The sequence below is a fragment of the Diaphorina citri genome, unplaced genomic scaffold (genome assembly GCF_000475195.1).
Source record: "Diaphorina citri unplaced genomic scaffold, Diaci psyllid genome assembly version 1.1 scaffold5, whole genome shotgun sequence".
Classification (NCBI taxonomy): Eukaryota; Metazoa; Arthropoda; class Insecta; order Hemiptera; family Psyllidae; genus Diaphorina; species Diaphorina citri.
The window spans coordinates 734,823-756,652 of NW_007377444.1; the positions used below are offsets into that span (position 1 = coordinate 734,823).

The window sequence follows — 21,830 nt, forward strand, 5'->3', positions numbered from 1 at the left end:
AAAAAAAAATCATGCCCTTTTTTAGTGACTCTGGTGACTCTCTTGTTCACACAAAACACGAGATTGGCTAACACCTGTTTCACTTCTAGTCATGAAGTCATCACTTTGTATATTTATAACAACACTTATGGATTAATTTATTGGTTTCCGGTCTAATTTGAAGTCTTGTAAGTTGAAAATAAAATCTTTCTGTGTTGAGGTTAATGTGTTTTTTAGTTTTGCGTTAATACTGCGTGTCAGTGTGGTGTTTCTTGTTCGCCGAATAGAGGGTACTAAAAAAAAAAAAAAAAATCTAAATAGAGATTACTCCAAGGAACATAATTGAAATAAAAACATCAATCAGATAGTATTATTAGGTATTTCAAGTCTTAAAATGTAATATTCCAAACAATTCGATAGTAATTCAAATAGAAATAAAAAGATATACACAGTTCGAACAAGTAGGGGTGGATTTTAGGATGACAGACTCATCACCAGTAGGTTTAACCAAAGAGAGGGATGAAATAAAGTGTTTATAACTAAGCAGTATCAAGTCAAAGTGGGAAAGCAGATTGTATTGAAACTTCCATTTCCTTCATAATAACATTAATAACCAATCTAGACAATAATAATTGGTGACACACTCTCGAATAACAACGTAATAGGCAAAGTTACTACCAATTTAATTATTATCTCAACACTCCAATTTTGATACTTAACGAGTATGTTTGATAGTACAAGGTAATTTCAAAGATCAAATATCTGTCTCCAAAGATGATCTAACAAAAGAGGCTATCTACTTAATATTATTTAAAAAAGGAATCAATTTGACTATTTCGTTTTTTTTGGACGCACATTATATACAGCTTTCTTGATACAAGAACCAATGAAACTCTATGAGAGAAATATAAAAAACGAATTGAGCATTCTCAAGTATATTTGATAGTACAAGGTAATTTCAAAGATCAAATATGTGTCTCCAAAGATGATCTAACAAAAGAAGCTATCTACTTAATATTATTTAAAAAAGGAATCAATTTGACTATTTCGTTTTGTTTGGACGCACATTATATACAGCTTTCTTGATACAAGAACCAATGAAACTCTATGAGAGAAATATAAAAAACGAATTGAGCATTCTCATAGAATTCAAATTTAACTAACAACGAAATTCAATGTATTAATTAGGCTATAATTGGGGGTACACACGAAAACGTTGGTAAATAATAAGACATATGGACATTGCAGTATACAAAGATGGCAGTGATTTGTTCTCCAATGAAAATAAAGAAGTGAGTTTACATTAAAACATGTAAGATGTAAAGAAAAGAATATTCGTAATGTTTTAAACATCATAAGATCGCCTAGGTTAGAAGGTGACTAGTTTTGGATCTCTTCTGACATCATTTAGAATTTAGATGCTAGAAATTTGTTTATCCGTATGAAAGAAAGTAATAATTAAGCTATACTTCTCCAGGAGGGACAGCCCTTTCTTAATGCAACCTGATTAAGATCTTTTAAGACGTTCTTGAGTGTGTCCATCTGTTCATTTGAGGTTAATAAAAGGACAATAATTATTGTCAAACCTATTTTAAATAATTGGTCTGAACTTGTCCTTAGACGTGGCACTCCCTCCCGAGGATGAAGAAGAGGAGTGTAGGTATTTCTTCTTGAAGTGGCGCTCCTCCAGGGAGTATTTCAGCGGGGACAGGGCAGGTGGTGATGCAGAGGGAGTGGCTGGACTGAACGGTCCATCAGGGTCGGGGGCAGGGCTGTAGTTGAGTGCCTGGTTGGAGGAGTGAGGGGAGGGGGTGCGCGGGGGCCCAGGCTCGAGGACAGGGGGGGACTCCCCAGACGGAGGATCCCCATGACCTATGCCACTATCAGGGGAGGTATTACAACTGACTTCCGTGCTCCTTCTTCTCTTGTCCAGCTCCGTGGAAGCAAACGCTACGATCTTATCGAAGTTGGTGCTGAACTTGTCCCATTTATCTGTGAACGAGAAGAAGAGAAATGTTCATAGAGTACCTACTCATGAAACAAACTTCATCACGATTTGACAACCCATTCTTTAAAAAAAAAAAAAAAATGATCAAGAGAAAAGGGTAAGTACCTTCCTTCTAGTGAATAGACGATGTTCTACCCACAGACAATAGCATCACAGGACAGAACTTTTTGATTTTAACTATTAACCAACAAAATTTCACTTTCTAAAAAAATGAAACTTACGAACTTCACCAGACAAATGGACAGGTAACGAAATGGTGCCGGTTAATGGTTGTTGTACCAACAATATTATTTAAAGATATTGGGAGTCGGGAAGTTTTTAAAACCAAATAAACCTCACGAGGACTTCCACCTAACGGTTATTGATGATTAATTCATTTGACCAAGTTACTATTGTGTGAAACTGGCCAATAAAAAAGACAATAAAGAATACAGTTTGAGAACAGTTTTAAAGTCACAAGTAGTCATCAATATGTAGATTGTAGATTTTGTCCTAGCAAGCATGCAAATGACAAAAATTGAGTAGGAGGAGCCTACACAATATAAGCCATGCAATAAAAACGACATGGAAATTCAACCATGCACTTTGGTTGAAAAATTAAACAAATTAATGTCATACATTTATTTCTGGACATTGAAAACTTTGCTTCTTTTCAACGAGAACTATGGATTTGCATCCAAACGTAGTTGATCGAAGTCGATCCATATCGACGGGCGTCGACAATGTGTGGACACACCTTAAAGATATGGATACTTTTTACCAGCTCAAACTGTCTGGATTTCGAAGCAAAGTTTTCAACATCACACATTTCCATCACCAAAACCATGCACCGAAAAATCCTGACCATCTTCTATCTGATATCGGAACGAAAAGGTTTCCTTTTCAAAGGTTTTTTTTTTTTAATTATCTTTTGAATTTTGTATTAGAGTAAGTACGCTGAGCTTCCATCAAACACTCCCTCCATCTTCCACGTAAGGAAAAGAAAGCTAAAAAATCAACAACACACAAAAGGCTTGGCCACCTCTCCGACCAAGGCTTACCTTCATCCGGGCGCGATACCATGGGGAGTGGCAAAGGGGGCAGGTCCGGCGAGAACATCTTCTTCACGGGAGGCAGAGCATCGTTACGTAGCGGGGAAGAGTATCGTTTACGCGACACAGCTTCGAGCTCCATATCGTCCACATTACGCGGGGAGATGGGCGCTTGGCCGCCCGGGTGTTTGGAGGCCTGGGCCTGCTGACTACTGAGCAGACGCGAGTGTAGAGTCGCCGCCAGACTGGAAGGAGAATTTTGAATTATTATTATCAAGTTTCCATTTATTATTTTTACAACATAACAATATCAGAACATACAAAATTCGTATAGTTGGTATACCCATCCGTAAAAGCAGAGGTTGTGACATGGATGGGGAATGTAATTTACATCGACTTGTAAGCGCTAGGTCGTGGGTCGATTCCCGCCCGGGGTCGGAAGGAGAATTTTTAAAGTTTAATTACCATCGATTTGTGAGCGCAAGGTCGCGGGTTCGATTCCCGTCCGGGTCGGATTTTGTTCGAAGAGATAAAATTCGTTCCCGAAAAGGCTGGCTTTCTCCTATCCTGTATTCCTTCTCTCTCCACTTTCGGAACAATGCTTAAGACCTTATCCCTCTATCAGTTTCCACTCCCTCTATCCCTCAAGCCCAGTTCCCTCTATCAAACATTCAAACCTCTAAAACAAAATCATAATCAAATGAACGGAGATATTAGTATAAATGCTATAAATTGTGACCTATGCCACTATCAGGGGAGGTATTACAACTGACTTCCGTGCTCCTTCTTCTCTTGTCCAGCTCCGTGGAAGCGAACGCTACGATCTTGTCGAAGTTGGTGCTGAACTTGTCCCATTTATCTGTGAAACGAGAAGAAGAGAAATGTTCATAGAGTACCTACTCATGAAACAAACTTCATCACGATTTGACAACCCATTCTTTAAAAAAATTGATCAAGAGAAAAGGGTAAGTACCTTCCTTCTAGTGAATAGACGATGTTCTACCCACAGACAATAACATCACAGGACAGAACTTTTTGATTTTAACTATTAACCAACAAAATTTCACTTTCTAAAAAAAATGAAACTTACGAACTTCACCAGACAAATGGACAGGTACCGAAATGGTGCCGGTTAATGGTTGTTGTACCAACAATATTATTTAAAGATATTGGGAGTGGGGAAGTTTTTAAAACCAAATAAACCTCACGAGGACTTCCACCTAACGGTTATTGATGATTAATTCATTTGACCAAGTTATCATTGTGTGAAACTGGCCAATAAAAAAGACAATAAAGAATACAGTTTGAGAACAGTTTTAAAGTCATAACTAGTCATCAACGTAGATTGTAGAGATGTCCTAGCAAGCATGCAAATGAGAGAAATTATTTGAGTAGGAGGAGCCTACACAATATAAGCCATGCAATAAAAACGACATGGAAATTCAACCATGCACTTTGGTTGAAAAATTAAACAAATGATAAGGTTAACAATTAATGTCATGCATTTATTTCTGGACATTGAAAACTTTGCTTCTTTTCAACGAGAACTATGGATTTGCATCCAAACATAGTTGATCGAAGTCGATCCATATCTAACAAATTAATGATTATTTCTGGACATTGAAAACTTTGCTTCTTTTCAACGAGAACTATGGATTTGCATCCAAACATAGTTGATCGAAGTCGATCCATATCGACGGGCGTCGACTATGTGTGGACACACCTTAAGGATAGATACTTTTTACCAGCTCAAACTGTCTGGATTTCGAAGCAAAGTTTTCAACATCACACATTTCCATCACCTAAACCATGCACCGAAAAAATTTCCCTTTGACGTTTTAGTATGAAAAATTGGAAAGAGTCAATCCTTACCTGAAATACAGGGGAGAGGGTTTCCCTTTGACATTTTAGTATGAAAAATTGGAAAGAGTCAATCCTTACCTGAAATACAGGGGAGAGGGAGAGGGGATTGGGACTCTAGTGCTATCGTAACCCATAACAAGTGGACAGGTGTTTATTAGCTGCCAGCATAAGGGCACTAGTATGGCAACTATCGACAGCTGCATTGATGAGACTCTGGTTGCTGATCTCAAGCGAGCGTTCGATTTCTGTATTGACAAGGTCCCCTATAGTTCTAGCGCCTACTGCACTGAACGGACTACTTGACATCATGCTAGGCAGTTTCTCGTTAGACAGATGCCTTCTCAATGCTAGCTTAGCAGGAGACACCTGGGTGTAGTCAGGTACATGGTTGGGGTGTGGGGCAGGGGGCTTACTGGTGCCCCCTTGCTTATGTCTAGTATCTTTGTCCTCATTGAGGACATTAGTTATGATCAGTTTCAGTCTATCCTCAAAGTAATCCACACGGGGTGGCTCCTGAACTCTGTTGGCAGTGAAACTTTGCTCCTTGGGCGTACTGAGGAGTTTGGGAGACATTTTCGGCAGTGGTACTTTGCTAGATCCGGAACTTGGTATGCTTCGAGCAGGAGGCAAGGTATCGTGTAGCTTACGCGCTTCGATCTGGCGTCCAGTCTCTAATATCTTCTGTGCTAGGACCTCAGGGTTCTTCTCATCTATCTTGCCTACGTCTGGTACATCAGGCCACTCTTGAGATCTGGACCGATGTTCCCTCGACTTCCTACTCATGGATTTACCACTCGTTCCGTTCATATGAGCGTACTTGTTATTAGCAAGCGCGTTCTGCATTTGTTTCTGTGATTCTTCGAGTGAAGAATTCTCAGATTGCAATTTGTTAACCGTGTTTTTCAATTTTTTGCGATGATGAAGCGTGGCACTGATTTCCTTCAGAATGTAGTCCTTCGTAGACTCTTCCGTTTTCTGAGGCATAATCTTGAGCTCTTGAACTCTCTCCATCACAAGCTTGTTCTTGGTTTCCTCTAATGACATAACCTGTAAAACAAAGACAAGACGTATAGAATGAGAAAGGGGAAAAACGTATTATGCACCCTACAAAGGGGTTGTGACGTAAAATGACTTTGTGTAGAAAGTTCCCTTTTATAGCAACATTTATAACTCCGAATATCCAAATAAATAAGTACCATCAACCTTGACAAAATCTTTATACTTGATTGACTCACCTCCTTCTGATATTTGACAGTCTTGGCCTGTAGTTCCCGATGTCGGACCACTATGTCGTTTGCTTTCGCCAGAAGTTCGCTGGGTGTATTGGCGTGAATATCCAGCTCAGCCATGCGAGTCTTGAGTAGCTCTACACTGTCCTGAATCAGATGAGCTATCTGCTTGTCCAGTTGCTCGATCCGTTTCTTTGTTTGCTCCTTCTTTTTCTGTAAATAGTGCTATCGTAACCCATAACAAGTGGACAGGTGTTTATTAGCTGCCAGCATAAGGGCACTAGTATGGCAACCATTGAACAAGGGGGGTTTGCCTACAAAAGCGGAGGAGAGGGGAAGAAAAAGAACTAAAAAACTTGACGTGCAAAATGATACGGACCTAATGGGTTAAGATTCTACAATGGAGGGAGTTTAAAGCAAAATCTGTCCGGGGTGAATGAGAAATTAATTCTGCTCCTGGGATTATGGTGACTACCATGCAACTTGAGTCACAAGTCCGGGGTTCGAGTCTGGTGGCTGTCAAGTTTTGTTGCATTACGTACTGTAGTCTTCGTTCTCACGTTGAGCAGTATAATAATAAATTAGTTAGTTTTTTTTCCACTATCTATTTTGTCACGATTTTATTAAACAACTTCTAGTCGATTTAAAGAGTACCTACATGACTCTGGTCTGTCGTCAGATGTGGAAGCCTAGCTACGAGTATAACATCTAAAGACATTCATTTCTGTAAATGTTACTAATGTAATGTATACTTCAGTCTTCTCATGTCAGTGTACTCTTACTTACTTTCCGTCTAAGGACTCTAAGGTCAGTACTCTGAGATCAGTAAACTTAAATCTAAATAGCAAAGACTAATAAGAAAGATGTTAAGAAGAGAAAAATCTAAAGCTACCAAGAGATAGGAACTAGAGAGAACACACAAATATCCGCTATAAAGTTTACAGAAGATGAAGTGTTTGAGAATTCAACAGAAGCTCAACGTGTTGTTTTATAGAAGGAGCCTTTGCCAGTCTAGTCAGCTTGGTGGGTAGCGCGTCTGTTTTACTGTCTTATATTCGCTAGGTCGCGAATTTGATTCCCGCCTGAGGCCGACTTGAACCTGAAGATTTTTTTTTTTTTTTTTTTTTGCCAGATAAAGTTCGTTCTCGGAAGACCCGGCTTTCTTCTATCCTGACCATCTTCTTTCTGATATCGGAACGAAAAGAATGGACGTTTCAGGAATGAATGAAATGGACGTTTCAGGAGGATCTTTTAGTATAGAAAAAAGGTTCGTTTTTACGGTTTCCTTTTCAAAGGTTTTTTTTATCTTTTGAATTTTGTATTAGAGTAAGTACGCTGAGCTTCCATCAAACACTCCCTCCATCTTCCACGTAAGGGAAAAAAAAGCTAAAAAATCAACAACACACAAAAGGCTTGGCCACCTCTCCGACCTAGGCTTACCTTCATCCGGGCGCGATACCATGGGGAGTGGCAGAGGGGGCAGGTCCGGCGAAAACATTTTCTTCACGGGGGGCAGAGCATCGTTACGTAGCGGGGAAGAGTATCGTTTACGCGACACAGCTTCGAGCTCCATATCGTCTACATTACGCGGGGAGATGGGCGCTTGGCCGCCCGGGTGTTTGGAGGCCTGGGCCTGCTGACTACTGAGCAGACGCGAGTGTAGAGTCGCCGCCAGACTGGAAGGAGAATTTTGAATTATTATTATCAAGTTTCCATTTATTATTTTTACAACATAACAATATCAGAACATACAAAATTCGTATAGTTGGTATACCCATCCGTAAAAGCAGAGGTTGTGACATGGATGGGGAATGTAATTTACATCGACTTGTAAGCGCTAGGTCGTGGGTCGATTCCCGCCCGGGGTCGGAAGGAGAATTTTTAAAGTTTAATTACCATCGATTTGTGAGCGCAAGGTCGCGGGTTCGATTCCCGTCCGGGTCGGATTTTGTTCGAAGAGATAAAATTCGTTCCCGAAAAGGCTGGCTTTCTCCTATCCTGTATTCCTTCTCTCTCCACTTTCGCGGATGGGGAATGTAATTTACATCGACTTGTAAGCGCTAGGTCGTGGGTCGGTTCCCGCCCGGGGTCGGAAGGAGATTTTTTAAAGTTTAATTACCATCGATTTGTGAGCGCAAGGTCGCGGGTTCGATTCCCACCCGGGTCGGATTTTGTTCGAAGAGATAAAATTCGTTCCCGAAAAGGCTGGCTTTCTCCTATCCTGTATTCCTTCTCTCTCCACTTTCGGAACAATGCTTAAGACCTTATCCCTCTATCAGTTTCCACTCCCTCTATCCCTCAAGCCCAGTTCCCTCTATCAAACATTCAAACCTCTAAAACAACAGGTAGTAAGACACAGGTCGTCCGGTCCAAGATACAGAACCCTTCATAGGTTCCATCTCTGATACATGCATGATGGTGCCAATATCTGGAAGAGAAACAACACAAGGCATGAGTAAGAATCATGTGGACACCTCTAAGACCGGGGTTTACTAACTTGAGGTAACACAGCATCGAGCTATACTGTGTTGACTCGGATGGTAAGCCCCGAAATGAGAGGATAACATAACACGAAACCGTGCTATGCGACAATGCAACTCATATTCGTGCGAATAAGCTCTAATAATATGTGGATCTACGAATTAGATACATTGCGAAAATAATAATCAGGGATTTTTATTTTGGATCATGACATTAGGGAGAACCAAAATAATGTCGCTACATGAAACAAAGAGGATGCTAGAAAAACCGCTTAAGACCTAATCCCTCTATCAGTTTCCTCTCCCTCTATCCCTCAAGCCCAGTTCCCTCTATCAAACATTCAAACCTCTAAAACAAAATCATAATCAAATGAACGGAGATATTAGTATAAATGCTATAAATTGGTTATGCTTCATAGTGGTCTCCTATACTTACCCTTCCACTGGTTCTTCTGCAGGCAGATCCGTGAAGTAGGAGGCATGGTAGGGCTTCATTTCTGCTCGCGGTAACTGTACATGAGTGTAACGTGAGGAAGTGTTCTGAAATCATCAGAATAAGGTTGAGATATTATCTTATTATCTAGCTCTTTCGCCCGACTTACAGAGAAAATGGCATTTTTGGGAATCGAACCTGAAACACTGGACTGCGATCCTGTGGATCAATTGTAGTGGCTTTTCTAAAAATTTTGATCATTTGGGGGGGCACGTACTGGACTGAGGTACTTTTGGACACAGCTGAAAGTCATTTCATTCCAGACGGAAAAATGTGCTGAGATATGTAGGTACATCAAGAGTTGGGTTTGGGTGGGTGATGGATGGTAGAGTTATGGTAAAGTAAAAACACACTACTATCACGTCACGTGAACTCACGTGATAGTTTTAGCTCTTTCGCCCGACTTAGAGAAAATGGCATTTTTGGGAATCGAACCTGAAACACTGGACTGCGATCCTGTGGATCAATTGTAGTGACTTTTCTAAAATTTTTGATCATTTGGGGGGCACTTAAGTACTGGACTGAGGTACTTTTGGACACAGCTTAAAGTCATTTTATTCCAGACGGAAAAATGTGCTGAGATATGTAGGTACATCAAGAGTTGGGTTTGGGTGGGTGACGGATGGTAGAGTTATGGTAAAGTAAAAACACACTACTATCACGTCACGTGAACTCACGTGATAGTAGTGTGTTTCCCACTCTTATATTTCTCACTTACCTGAGAGTTAGATTTGCTAGGTGGTGGGTGGTTGGTTGCTAGGGGGGAAGGTTTGGGTGGGTGGTGAGAGGGAGCAAATTCAGTTTTTCTATAGGAAAATGCAAGAGATTTGCTATTGTAAGATTGGTTTTCAGACAAGCTTGGTAAAGATGATGGACTGACAAATTCTGACAACTTACTAGGAACTAGGAACAAGGTTTAAGACAATTTCAACTAAACACCGAAATTGGTACGATAGCAATAGCGTATTTTCTAGTTATCTTATGAATAAAATAATCACAGTCAAATTAATATTAAAATAAATTTAATTTAATTTAAAAATTTTAATTAAAAATCCCACAAAAAATAAACACAACTACCGGTCGTCATTCGTCAAACTCAAAAATTTGCGCCAAAACAATCATTTCTCTCCTCTGTGGTAATGCACAGAGGCTGAGTTTATGAACAGGGCTGAGATGAGCTCGGACGAGGTGAGATAGGATATTGTTTCTACAGTTTTGCATTGGAGTGGTAACTTAACCAAGGATAACGTGGGATTGTTGGGCTTTTTTTCTGACCCTCTGTCCCGGCGGCAATTTTTAAAATTTATTTTATATTTATTTTTGTTTGCTTTGTAATTCGCTTGTTTGTAATATCTAATTCAAATGAAAAGTATAATATAAACGTACAAACTAGAGATAAAAAGTAAAAAATGAATTCAGATTATACGCGTTGCGCAAAAAAAAATCAAAATTTCGAATTTCCCGCCAACTTTACAAGCTCATGAAGGCTCTGTGTTAAGTTACCACATCATTTTCCACTTGCCAAGAACATCTCAGAATGGCATATCTCAGCCCTGTTCATAACCACGGCCTGATTTGGCACTTTGGCTGTGGTAAAATTATGTCCGTTTTTATAGCTCATAATATAGGTAGTCACATAATTATTGAACGTTCACTCTTTGCCCGTAACATTGCCCGGTATCGTACAGCACCACATAGTGCCAAAAGATTTCGGTTCGTTTAGCAGACGACTTAGAAATCCCTCAAGATATAGCGGGAAGAAAAAAATTCCCGGTTTCCCCCCTCCTTAACCCGATCGTGAGGTACATTTGGCAACCTCTTGACCTTGACCTCCATTACTATTACTCCACCCACTCAGATCAGCACATTTCGTTAAATTTTCAAAATCTTTTATATTACCTACCTTTAATACCTTTGACTTAAGTACTTTTTACTTAAATCGATTGACTTTTGAGGTAAGTTGTAAGTAGATATCCATTCTTTTTTTCAACTAGACTTATCATTACTAGATTTCTGGTTATAATCCCTTTTCAATTTTGATTTCTCATGTCCGTACCTATGTCCGCCATTGAAACTTGAAACTACTGGAAGTACGTTACCGGCTAGAAGTTAATCCTTTCTTAAAGTGTTTTCCATGATGAAATGTTAACAAAAGGAGTGTGTGATTAATTATTTCAAGTACTTGGTAAGTGTTAGCTTAAGTGTTGATTGTGATAGATACTTGTCAAATGTGAAAGTTCTAGGTACTGGGGTCGTCTGGTTTTCATTCAACGACCATGTGCTTTTCGACTGTTGCAATTTGCACAATGAAATGATGGATCATGTGCAAATTAGTTTATGAATTAGAGCCCACTTGTTAATGTGAATGGCCCTGAGATAGTTACAGACTCTTACTAAAAGCTACGCCACTATAGGTAGGTACCTCGTTACTTGACTTTTCATTATGTACAAACATGATGTTTGCGCCTATCATGGGTTCAAGTACCCGTACTTCACAAAACGTATAACCTTGTCTTGTCTCTTCCCTTAATCCTAAACCTACCCCCCTTCCCTTATGTCTCTTATTACCATGTCTGGAAGCATATTTTTTCTACAAAGCTGGGCAACTAACAAGAGCTTTTTTCCGTCCTCTTTGTGTTTCGAGTGTGTTTACGTTACTTTTTTATCTCGACAGCATTATACCTGATACTACGGCAGTAGAGTATTTAAGAAGGAATCTCTATTGTTCTATCGCTTTAAATCCTGTTTTATCCTTTAGCAATTCGCTTTTATCCCACAATTTTTACACCATATGACCCCAAGCGGATTCAATAAACACAGCATAACACAGGTCAGGAATTTTTAATGGCTTTTCCTGTTCTCTCAAAACATGAGCTTGTACTGTTCTTCAACTTTCTATATTGAAACTGGCAAAATGTTTTCCTATTATGCTGCGGGGTAAGTGTTGTACATGTTTCTCGTTTATTATGTTAACGGAGATTGCGGGCATAACACAGGCCAGGAATTTCTAATGGGGTTTCCTGTTCTCTCAAAACATGAGCTTGTACTGTTCTTCAACTTTCTATATTGAAACTGGCAATGTTTTCCTATTATGCTGCAGGGTAAGTGTTGTACATATGTAGTACATGTTTTCCGTTTATTATGTTAACGGAGATTGCGGCATTTTCCTGGTTTCCATATTGTATTGAATTTCTTCAGTTTTATTTTGTTCCAACCGACTTCTTGGGTAAGCAGGGCGGTAGAGAGAGGGTTTAACTTAGTTCTTTTTATAAAGAAGCATATTTCGTTTGGTGCATTTAATTTTATACTTATGACTTCAAACCAAAAGTTAAGGTAGGTAACTGTTACCTAGCCTAATTATCTCCCGTATTTCAGAACGAAGTGCAGACATCTACTTCCCTCCTGGACAATCTCACACAGTCTATTCCAGAGGAAGAAGGAGAGCAGAACGCTGAAGAGGAGGAAGACAAAACAACAGAGAGTGAGACTGCCCCCCTGAATCCGTCAGGGTCTCAACTATTTGCTCATTTCAATTCCAACGTAAGTGTCAACAGTCAAGATGATTACCTCAGTCGCATAAAATTCAGGTTTACATTTACACTCTGCAGGGTCGTCAATATTCAGTTTGCATTTGCATGGTACGCACGTAAATCTTTGGCACACATCAGCAATCAACTTGAAACACATTTAAAATTAAACTAAAGATCTAATCCATTTATTTCTTTATCTTTATTTTCTAAACAACTTTGCAAACCATATTTACCTATAAATCTTCCCGACTATTTCCCAGGTGTCCCGGTTTAGCAGCAAGCACAAGAGATACAGCAGTAGTCCAATCCATTTATTTCTTTATCTTTATTTTCTAAAGAACTTTGCAAACCATATTTACCTATAAATCTTCCCGACTATTTCCCAGGTGTCCCGGTTTAGCAGCAAGCACAAGAGATACAGCAGTATCACGTAAATCTTTGGCACACATCAGCAATCAACTTGAAACACATTTAAAATTAAACTAACGATCCAATCCTTTTATTTCTTTATCTTTATTTTCTAAACAACTTTGCAAACAATATTTACCTATAAATCCTCCCGACTGTTTCCCAGGTGTCCCGGTTTAGCAGCAAGCACAAGAGATACAGCAGTATCATCGTAACGCCCAACCAGTCAACACAATCAATCAGACGCAGCTATTCTGCTCCTCCTACACCGTCCACCTCTATTCTGCCTAACTTCCCCAGCAGTCACTCAGGAAACGCCACGTCTGAAAATCCAGCACCACTTTTTGTACCCCCTGTATGTACCGTCATTTCTGAACAGCCTGTAGCAGGCGCATTTTTTGTACCCCCTGTGATTCCTGAACAACCTGTAGATACGAGTTCTCAATGTGACGTCACGTCAGAACACCCTGTTCCTGAACGTCAGGAACATCCAATGCCTCAATGTAACATAATTTCTGTACTTCCTGTAGGTAGTGCCATTTGTGAACACCCTGTGGTGGATTTGTAGCGAAACGTCAGCTCGTAGCGCTCATTTCATGACACCCCGTCTTTCATTACGAGATATTCATTCCCTTTGTAAATTTCTTTAACATTGATATTCTGATTTTGAGCTCCTTAGCACAAGCCAAAACCTAGACCTGAACTTTATTTGTTAAAGTTATCGACGACTATTTTATCGGGATATACAAATAACTATCAAACTGCTGATCATAATTAGCTTTAGCATATTACCAAGTAGTTAAAATCTTGATATTATCAAACTGCTGATCATAATTAGCTTTAGCATATTACCAAGTAGTTAAAATCTTGATAGCAGTATGGTTCATGAAACACTCATAGTAGAAGTATAGAAGGCATGGTAGGTTTACAGTGCAAGGATCTGTGGGGTAAAAGAAATTCGAGATAGCAATACTAATATTAATAAAGCAGCAAGTTATTCCAAGCTTCGAGCTATCCAATATAAATTTAAGCTTCTCCTCTATCTTAATTCCATGAATATCTCTACATTCATTGTTTTTTCAATGTGTTTCTACATATTTGTATAGGTACCTATAAAATATTTCCTCATTTTAACTGAACTTTTGTACCTTTAGGTCTCTGTTCAGGCTAACTTGCCTTTTTATAGTTTTAGTCAATAAATTAATATTTACCAATTAACAACTGAACTCAACTTTTGCGACTCACTAAAATGATACCATGTCTATCTTGATCTGTAATCTTGATAGCAGTATGGTTCATGAAACCCTCATAGTAGAAGTATAGAAGGCATGGTAGGTTTACAGTGCAAGGATCTGTGGGGTAAAAGAAATTCGAGATAGCAATACTAATATTAATAAAGCAGCAAGTTATTCCAAGCTTCGAGCTATCCAATATAAATTTAAGCTTCTCCTCTATCTTAATTCCATGAATATCTCTACATTCATTGTTTTTTCAATGTGTTTCTACATATTTGTATAGGTACCTATAATATATTTCCTCATTTTAACTGAACTTTTGTACCTTTAGGTCTCTGTTCAGGCTAACTTGCCTTTTTATAGTTTTAGTTTAGTCAATAAATTAATATTTATCAATTAACAACTGAACTCAACTTTTGCGACTCACTAAAATGATACCATGTCTATCTTGATCTGTAGTTTTTGCTAGGTATTCCTTTCATAGCTATTCGATTATAGTCAATTTTTAATAATAAAATTACTTTTTTATTTACAAGTTTTCACGCGTACACACAATTTTATTGCACAATTATTTTCGAAATTAATTTCTGATTATAATTTATTTGAATGATATTAATGTAAATAAATTATACATATTAGGTATTTTGAAAAATATTCTACAGCTTGTGATCCCTTTTCTTCTTCTTTAGTTATTTATCAGAGAGACTATTCGTTTTATTTTCGGAATTATTTTTTCTCCGTCTGTTGTTTATGACAACAGAATTTAATTTTGTTTATTATTGTGTATTTATTTGTTTTTCCAGGATATTTTTCTAAGCTAATGTTTTTATCTACGTAATAAAAAAAAGGTAACAACTTTTTTCGAACTTATCTCGGTTTGCATTTATTTCATAGACTTTTTCTCGTTATTCTAAGAATTGAAGACATAGTTACTTCTAACGTCCTCTTAAGGAGTGCTTTGCAATATTACAAATCAATAGAAGAAAGAGCACCACATTCAAATTCACAATGAAAACAAAATGTTCAAATTATTCAACAAATAACGTGCTATAGGTAGTACATACGTATAATTTCATAGTAGAATCTAATTCTACACCATTACATGGTAAGCTGTTTATATTAAAAAATACATACAATGAAGTCATGAAACAATGAATCGTTGAGCAATAAGAAACAAATTAGCAATGAGTAAAGATAAAATAATCAACATTAACTTGTCTCGAAAAATAGAGATTTTTGAACTAAAAACTAAACTTGAAATGGTAACGAAATAAATGATCTTGAAATTTAAAATCTGCTCAAATATCTCATGGAATAAGAGAAATTAAAAAATACATACAATGAAGTCATGAAACAATGAATCGTTGAGCAATAAGAAACAAATTAGCAATGACTAAAGATAAAATAATCAACATTAACTTGTCTCGAAAAATAGAGATTTTTGAATTAAAACTAAACTTGAAATGGTAACGAAATAAATGATCTTGAAATTTAAAATCTGCTCAAATATCTCATGGAATAAGAGAGCAAAATGTACCTAGATATGTAGGTTTGTATCTACCTATTTTCATTTTGACTGATATAATAGCACAGCACGTACATTTCTTTCAACTCACGAGCAGTATAACCAAGTACTGACTAGTCCTTGGAATCATAATGGCACATTAAATGGCGAACTGATACCTTCATTCAATATGTTTGTCTCTAATAATATTCGCTAATGAAACAATGAACAGTGTCTTTTTAGCTATTCCAACGCGCGACTGATTACCTATGTACCTACCTATTCAGATAGGTACAAAAAAAGGAACCCGTTTCATTTTGACTGATATAAAGCACAGCACGTACATTTCTTTCAACTCACGAGGAGTATAACCAAGTACTGACTAGTCCTTGGAATCATAATGGCACATTAAATGGCGAACTGACACCTTCATTCAATATGTTTGTCTCTAATAATATTCGCTAATGAAACAATGAACAGTGTCTTTTTAGCTATTCCAACGCGCGACTGATTTTGAAAATTTCCAAATGTCAAAAACATCAAAAATATATCCCCAAATACGTACCTCTATTTGGTTTTCTTGCCGCCGGCCTTCTTGTCCTTTGAGCCAGGATACAGGAAACACAAAACAAGCTGAATGAAGCACAAGGTAAAAGCTGCAATGTTCTGAAATTGAATGAAGACATTCTTGATTATGAAGCCGTACAGGAACCACAGGAATGTGACCACAGTACCAGAGACGATCATAGGGAATGGCAAATTGGAGGCATCCTGAAAGTTAAACAAAAAAGTTGGAATTTTATTAGAGAAAGTCAGTTAGTTTTTATTCATCAGAGTTTTTTGAAAATAACGGTACGTAACTTTTAGAAGCGCATTAATTTCACTCACTTGAGATTGAATAATGTCCTTAAGGGAGAAGAGAGGAGCTGACAGGAGGGCAAACATGAACACAGTTATAATGAGAAAAAAGTTGGAATTTTATTAGAGAAAGTCAGTCAGTTTTTATTCATCAGAGTTTTTGGAAAATAACGGTACGTAACTTTTAGAAGCGCGTTAATTTCACTCACTTGAGATTGAATAATGTCCTTAAGGGAGAAGAGAGGAGCTGACAGGAGGGCAAACATGAACACAGTTATAATGAGTCCAAACCTATGCTCCAAATTCTCTGAGGATTCTACATAGGTGTAACCCAGGATTATTGACACAAACAGGACTGCCTTTGAAACTTGTCCATGAAGATTTTTCTGGAGGGAGAGAGGAAAATTAAAGATTAGTGTTACATATACAGGTGGGTATACTCTGCTTATACGGGTGGGTATACCATTTATATGAAAAATGTATGTTCTGAGTTTTTTGTCGATGAAATATAAATGGAAACTAATTAAAAAAAAATATATATATGTAAGTAAGGAGGGATTTTAATGCAACCTGATTAAAATCTTTTAAGACGTTCTTGAGTGTGTCCATCTGTTCATTTGAGGTTAATAAAAGGACAATAATTATTGTCAAACCTATTTTAAATAATACTAAGTAAATATGATCACTTTCTATTTTATATTACTGATTGAATAGACCAATAATATTTATCATGAGTTTGCATGCATCTTTCACAGCAACAGGTAAGTAGAAGCAGAAATATACAGAACACTGAAATTAAGCACAAACACATGTTAAATGCAACAGATAAAGTAGTGACCTTGATATTATTGGCACAGTGGCTAATTGGCTACCTACTGTTGAAACATTATTGTCATTCCCATTCTATCAAACACTGAGGAAGGTAAGCTTAGGATTATAGCAATTTTCACACAAGCATACCTAGTTTTTACTAGTACAGGGTGATGAGAAGTTTTTATATATATATATATAAAAAAAAATAGATAAGTAAAATCAGTAAAGCTTAATTATGTTGAAACTGTCATTGAGAGTTCATACAAAACCTCCTTTGATGATAGTGATCTGTTACCTATGTGTAGGTATACGTATTAGGGAACCTCACATTTTATCAGAGAAAAATATCCATAGGTACTTGCGTATCGGAAAACAAAATTGAAATTTGACATTTCTGTTGAAGGAAAAGAAGTCTGCATCACAATGTTCGTGAATTATTCATGTGCTTTCCTTTCATTTTATTTAGAGCTCAGCAAACGTTTGTCAGGTAGAACGTATAGGTAGGTGTAATGATGTATGCATGAGTGAGATGTTCATGAATTATGTAGTTAGGTATGTAACATATCCTACATCCTGCCTTCAGTATCAATAATATCAGTGACTTGTTGATTTATTTTGTAAGAGGTTTGACAGAGAGAACGGTAATTGCTAAGGTCTTATCGTTCCGAAAGCGAGGAGAGAAGAAATACAGGATAGAATAGAATAGAATATTCTTTGTTTAGGATAGAATGTTTAGAATAGAATAGAATAGATAGGACGAACCTTATCCGTTTAGGATCAAATCTTCCCCGGGCGGGAATCGAACCCGAGACCTAGCGCTTTCGAGGTGGACGTGCTACAAACCAAGCTAACTAGGCTGGCTATAATGACAGTTTCAAGAGATAAATTGTTAAAGACCTAAAACATTTCCTTTATTCCCACAGGTGACGGCAAAGCCTGAGCTCTATCCCCTGGTGTTAAGCTACAATATGGAGGGCAACAAGATCACAAATGGCAGCTACTACGTTGTACAGCAATTCCGAAACTACCTGATCAACCCTCTCAGCTCGCTCTCAGGGACCAGCAACGAGGAGGCTCTTGGTTCGAATCTCCTCGATGACACGATCAGTGATGTAAGTTATTGTTATTGGCAAAAATTGTGCCTTCATTTATAAGTGACAAGGGAACCATCAGATCAAAAAAGAGAAAGGAATAAAAAGGTCCCGTTTGAAGAAGAAAAAAAAGTAACATTGTTAGGGCCCACCTCTGTAGCCGAGTGGTCAAGAGCACTGACTCTCAACCCGAAGGTACTGGGTTCGAATCCCGGCCAGGGTGGAAATTTTCTAGTTAATCTTTTCCGTTCTTGGGGATGTGCCTTGAAGTAATGCGAAAGCGGTACTTTTTCCCCCCAAAAGTAGGTATATTGATGACATTGGAGCGTTCCGCTATGATTCTTTCTAAGAAATCATTAATTTCTAAGAAAAACCATGAAAATATTTGAATGAAAGCTAATTTCTGACTGATTTCAGACCAATCCTGCTCCTCCATCCTACACTTTGGTTCCAGATAATTCAGTCATTATTCAGGTAAGTGAATTTTCTACGCTAAGGCCAATCGAGCTTAAATAACGGACTAATCACTAACTCCATACATAGGAATTTTTATCCTTTTCCTCTGTCCTCTCGACAACGAACTCTCTCAATACACTGATACGTGTACACTAGAAAAAATTGTAATCCATGTAATTTCTAGAAAAAAATAGCTTTTATTATTAATTAAAGAAAGAGCCTCTTTTGCCGAGCCCAAGGATCACTGTTTCACTCCCTTCAGGCCCAGCCTGCTAATCAACAATGCGACAAAATTCGGTCCGTGAATTTCAACCCAAACCGGGATTCAATCCCAGCACCCAAGTACAGCCTAATTATCTCCCGTATTTCAGAACGAAGTGCAGACATCTACTTCCCTCCTGGACAATCTCACACAGTCTATTCCAGAGGAAGAAGGAGAGCAGAACGCTGAAGAGGAGGAAGACAAAACAACAGAGAGTGAGACTGCCCCCCTGAATCCGTCAGGGTCTCAACTATTTGCTCATTTCAATTCCAACGTAAGTGTCAACAGTCAAGATGATTACCTCAGTCGCATAAAATTCAGGTTTACACTCTGCAGGGTTGTCAATATTCAGTTTGCATTTGCATGGTACGCACGTAAATCTTTGGCACACATCAGCAATCAACTTGAAACACATTTAAAATTAAACTAAAGATCTAATCCATTTATTTCTTTATCTTTATTTTCTAAACAACTTTGCAAACCATATTTACCTAGGTAAACTTTAGTACCTACATAATTATATCTTTATCCTCTATTTTTGGGGGAGACCTCACTGCCCACAGATGAGGAACCACTCTCCAACACTCTCGTGTAACATTGGCTTAGATTTAAATATCGTCTTTTTTCCCCGATCCAACATCCGATGTGCGATGGTGGTGTAATGGTCAGCATAGTTGCCTTCCAAGCAGTTGATCCGGGTTCGATTCCCGGCCATCGCACAGTATTTTTTGAAGTAGGTTGAAGATTAATATTTACGTACGTTATGGCTCAGGATCTAGTCGGACATTCCAGAAGGTGCTGGACATTGACCAAATAAACTCTGAAAGAGTCGGAAATGATTAAGTACTCTAGTCTATGTATTGCTCTAGTCTCGATGTTTTGATGGACCACGACGAAAAAGAGCGTTTTATTGAACCATTTTCAGTAGAAAGTTGGAAACAGGGTAAGGGTAAATATTTTTTCACGTTTCCTTCCCCTTACTTACAATCTAATTTTTTAATGTTTCCTTACTTTGTCCAAACTCCTAACTTTATCAATTTTTTTCAAATATTATCTGACTTTATCAAAATTTCCTGGCTTTATAGCTAAAATTTCCAAAGATTCCCTTACCTTTTCAATTTCAATCTGATCTTCGACCTCCTTCTTGTACTTCTCGCTCTTGAGTCGCTCAATCATGGCCAGATATTGGTTGCGCAGGATGTCCAACAGCATCTGCAGTGAGTACGGAGTCTCGGCAGGGGTAGGTGGTATCTCTAGCTCGGTGTGTAGTTCGCTCACAGGCAGTGCAGTAGCTGTGCTTAGAGACGTGAGGGTTTGGTCGACGCAACCACGGCCCGGTGGCACCTTCTTGCCGATTCCCTTTGACATTTTAGTATGAAAAATTGGAAAGAGTCAATCCTTACCTGAAATACAGGGGAGAGGGGGAGGGGATTGGGACTCTAGTGCTATCGTAACCCATAACAAGTGGACAGGTGTTTATTAGCTGCCAGCATAAGGGCACTAGTATGGCAACCATTGAACAAGGGGGGTTTGCCTACAAAAGCGGAGGAGAGGGGAAGAAAAAGAACTAAAAAACTTGACGTGCAAAATGATACGGACCTAATGGGTTAAGATTCTACAATGGAGGGAGTTTAAAGCAAAATCTGTCCGGGGTGAATGAGAAATTAATTCTGCTCCTGGGATTATGGTGACTACCATGCAACTTGAGTCACAAGTCCGGGGTTCGAGTCTGGTGGCTGTCAAGTTTTGTTGCATTACGTACTGTAGTCAACCTAATGGGTTAACATTCTACAATGGAGGGAGTTTAAAGCAAAATCTGTCCGGGGTGAATGAGAAATTAATTCTGCTCCTGGAATTATGGTGACTACCATGCAACTTGAGTCACAAGTCCGGGGTTCGAGTCTGGTGGCTGTCAAGTTTTGTTGCATTACGTACTGTAGTCTTCGTTCTCACGTTGAGCAGTATAATAATAAATTATTATTTTTTTTCACTATCTATTTTGTCACGATTTTATTAAACAACTTGTAGTCGATTTAAATTTTGCTCGTTTGTCCAGTCTTTTAGGTACTTTATCATGAGTTTGCATGCATCTTTCACAGCAACAGGTAAGTAGAAGCAGAAATATACAGAACACTGAAATTAAGCACAAACACATCAATAATAAATTAGTAAGTTTTTTTCACTATCTATTTTGTCACGATTTTATTAAACAACTTGTAGTCGATTTAAATTTTGCTCGTTTGTCCAGTCTTTTAGGTACTCCCTACATGACTCTGGTCTGTCGTCAGGTGTGGAAGCCTAGCTACAACATCTAAAGACATTCATTTCTGTAAATGTTACTAATGTAATGTATACTTCAGTCTTCTCATGTCAGTGTACTCTTACTTACTTTCCGTCTAAGGACTCTAAGGTCAGTACTCTGAGATCAGTAAACTTAAATCTAAATAGCAAAGACTAATAAGAAAGATGTTAAGAAGAGAAAAATCTAAAGCATCCGTAACTTATCCGTGTATATCTTTTTATTTGAAAATTAATACCATTATTTTTTTAAAGGCATTTTTTTTAGTTGTAAAAAATTAAAATTACAAAA

At 38.0% G+C, this 21,830-nt stretch overlaps 3 protein-coding genes, 1 long non-coding RNA gene and 1 other non-coding gene across 5 annotated transcripts in view; 2 read left to right on the forward strand and 3 right to left on the reverse strand.

The window, feature by feature from the left end:
- LOC103523994 (muscle M-line assembly protein unc-89) overlaps positions 1-10,299 on the reverse strand; it is a 21,070-nt gene extending 10,771 nt beyond the window's left edge. The window contains exon 1 of the mRNA XM_017449615.2: positions 9,928-10,299. The gene's annotated coding sequence lies outside the window, so the exon portion shown is untranslated. The remainder of the gene's footprint in view (positions 1-9,927) is intronic.
- LOC108251814 (histone-lysine N-methyltransferase, H3 lysine-79 specific-like) lies at positions 1,571-20,608 on the reverse strand. Its single transcript, XM_008489382.3, has 6 exons — positions 20,351-20,608; positions 6,117-6,323; positions 5,019-5,928; positions 3,745-3,877; positions 3,028-3,263; positions 1,571-1,971 (listed from the first exon to the last, which is right to left on the reverse strand). Exons 1-6 carry the CDS (start codon positions 20,606-20,608, stop codon positions 1,571-1,573), a joined length of 2,145 nt encoding a protein of 714 aa, XP_008487604.3.
- On the reverse strand, positions 12,317-18,108 carry LOC113473914. Its single transcript, XR_003395706.1, has 2 exons — positions 17,727-18,108; positions 12,317-12,431 (listed from the first exon to the last, which is right to left on the reverse strand). It is a non-coding gene; the product is annotated as an uncharacterized LOC113473914 (long non-coding RNA).
- Positions 18,226-19,727, forward strand: LOC113473898. Its single transcript, XM_026833374.1, has 3 exons — positions 18,226-18,543; positions 18,940-18,996; positions 19,350-19,727. Exons 1-3 carry the CDS (start codon positions 18,400-18,402, stop codon positions 19,668-19,670), a joined length of 522 nt encoding a protein of 173 aa, XP_026689175.1. The 5' UTR covers positions 18,226-18,399; the 3' UTR covers positions 19,671-19,727.
- Positions 19,888-19,959, forward strand: Trnag-ucc. Its single transcript has one exon. It is a non-coding gene; the product is annotated as a tRNA-Gly (tRNA).
- Positions 20,609-21,830: the final 1,222 nt, after the last annotated feature.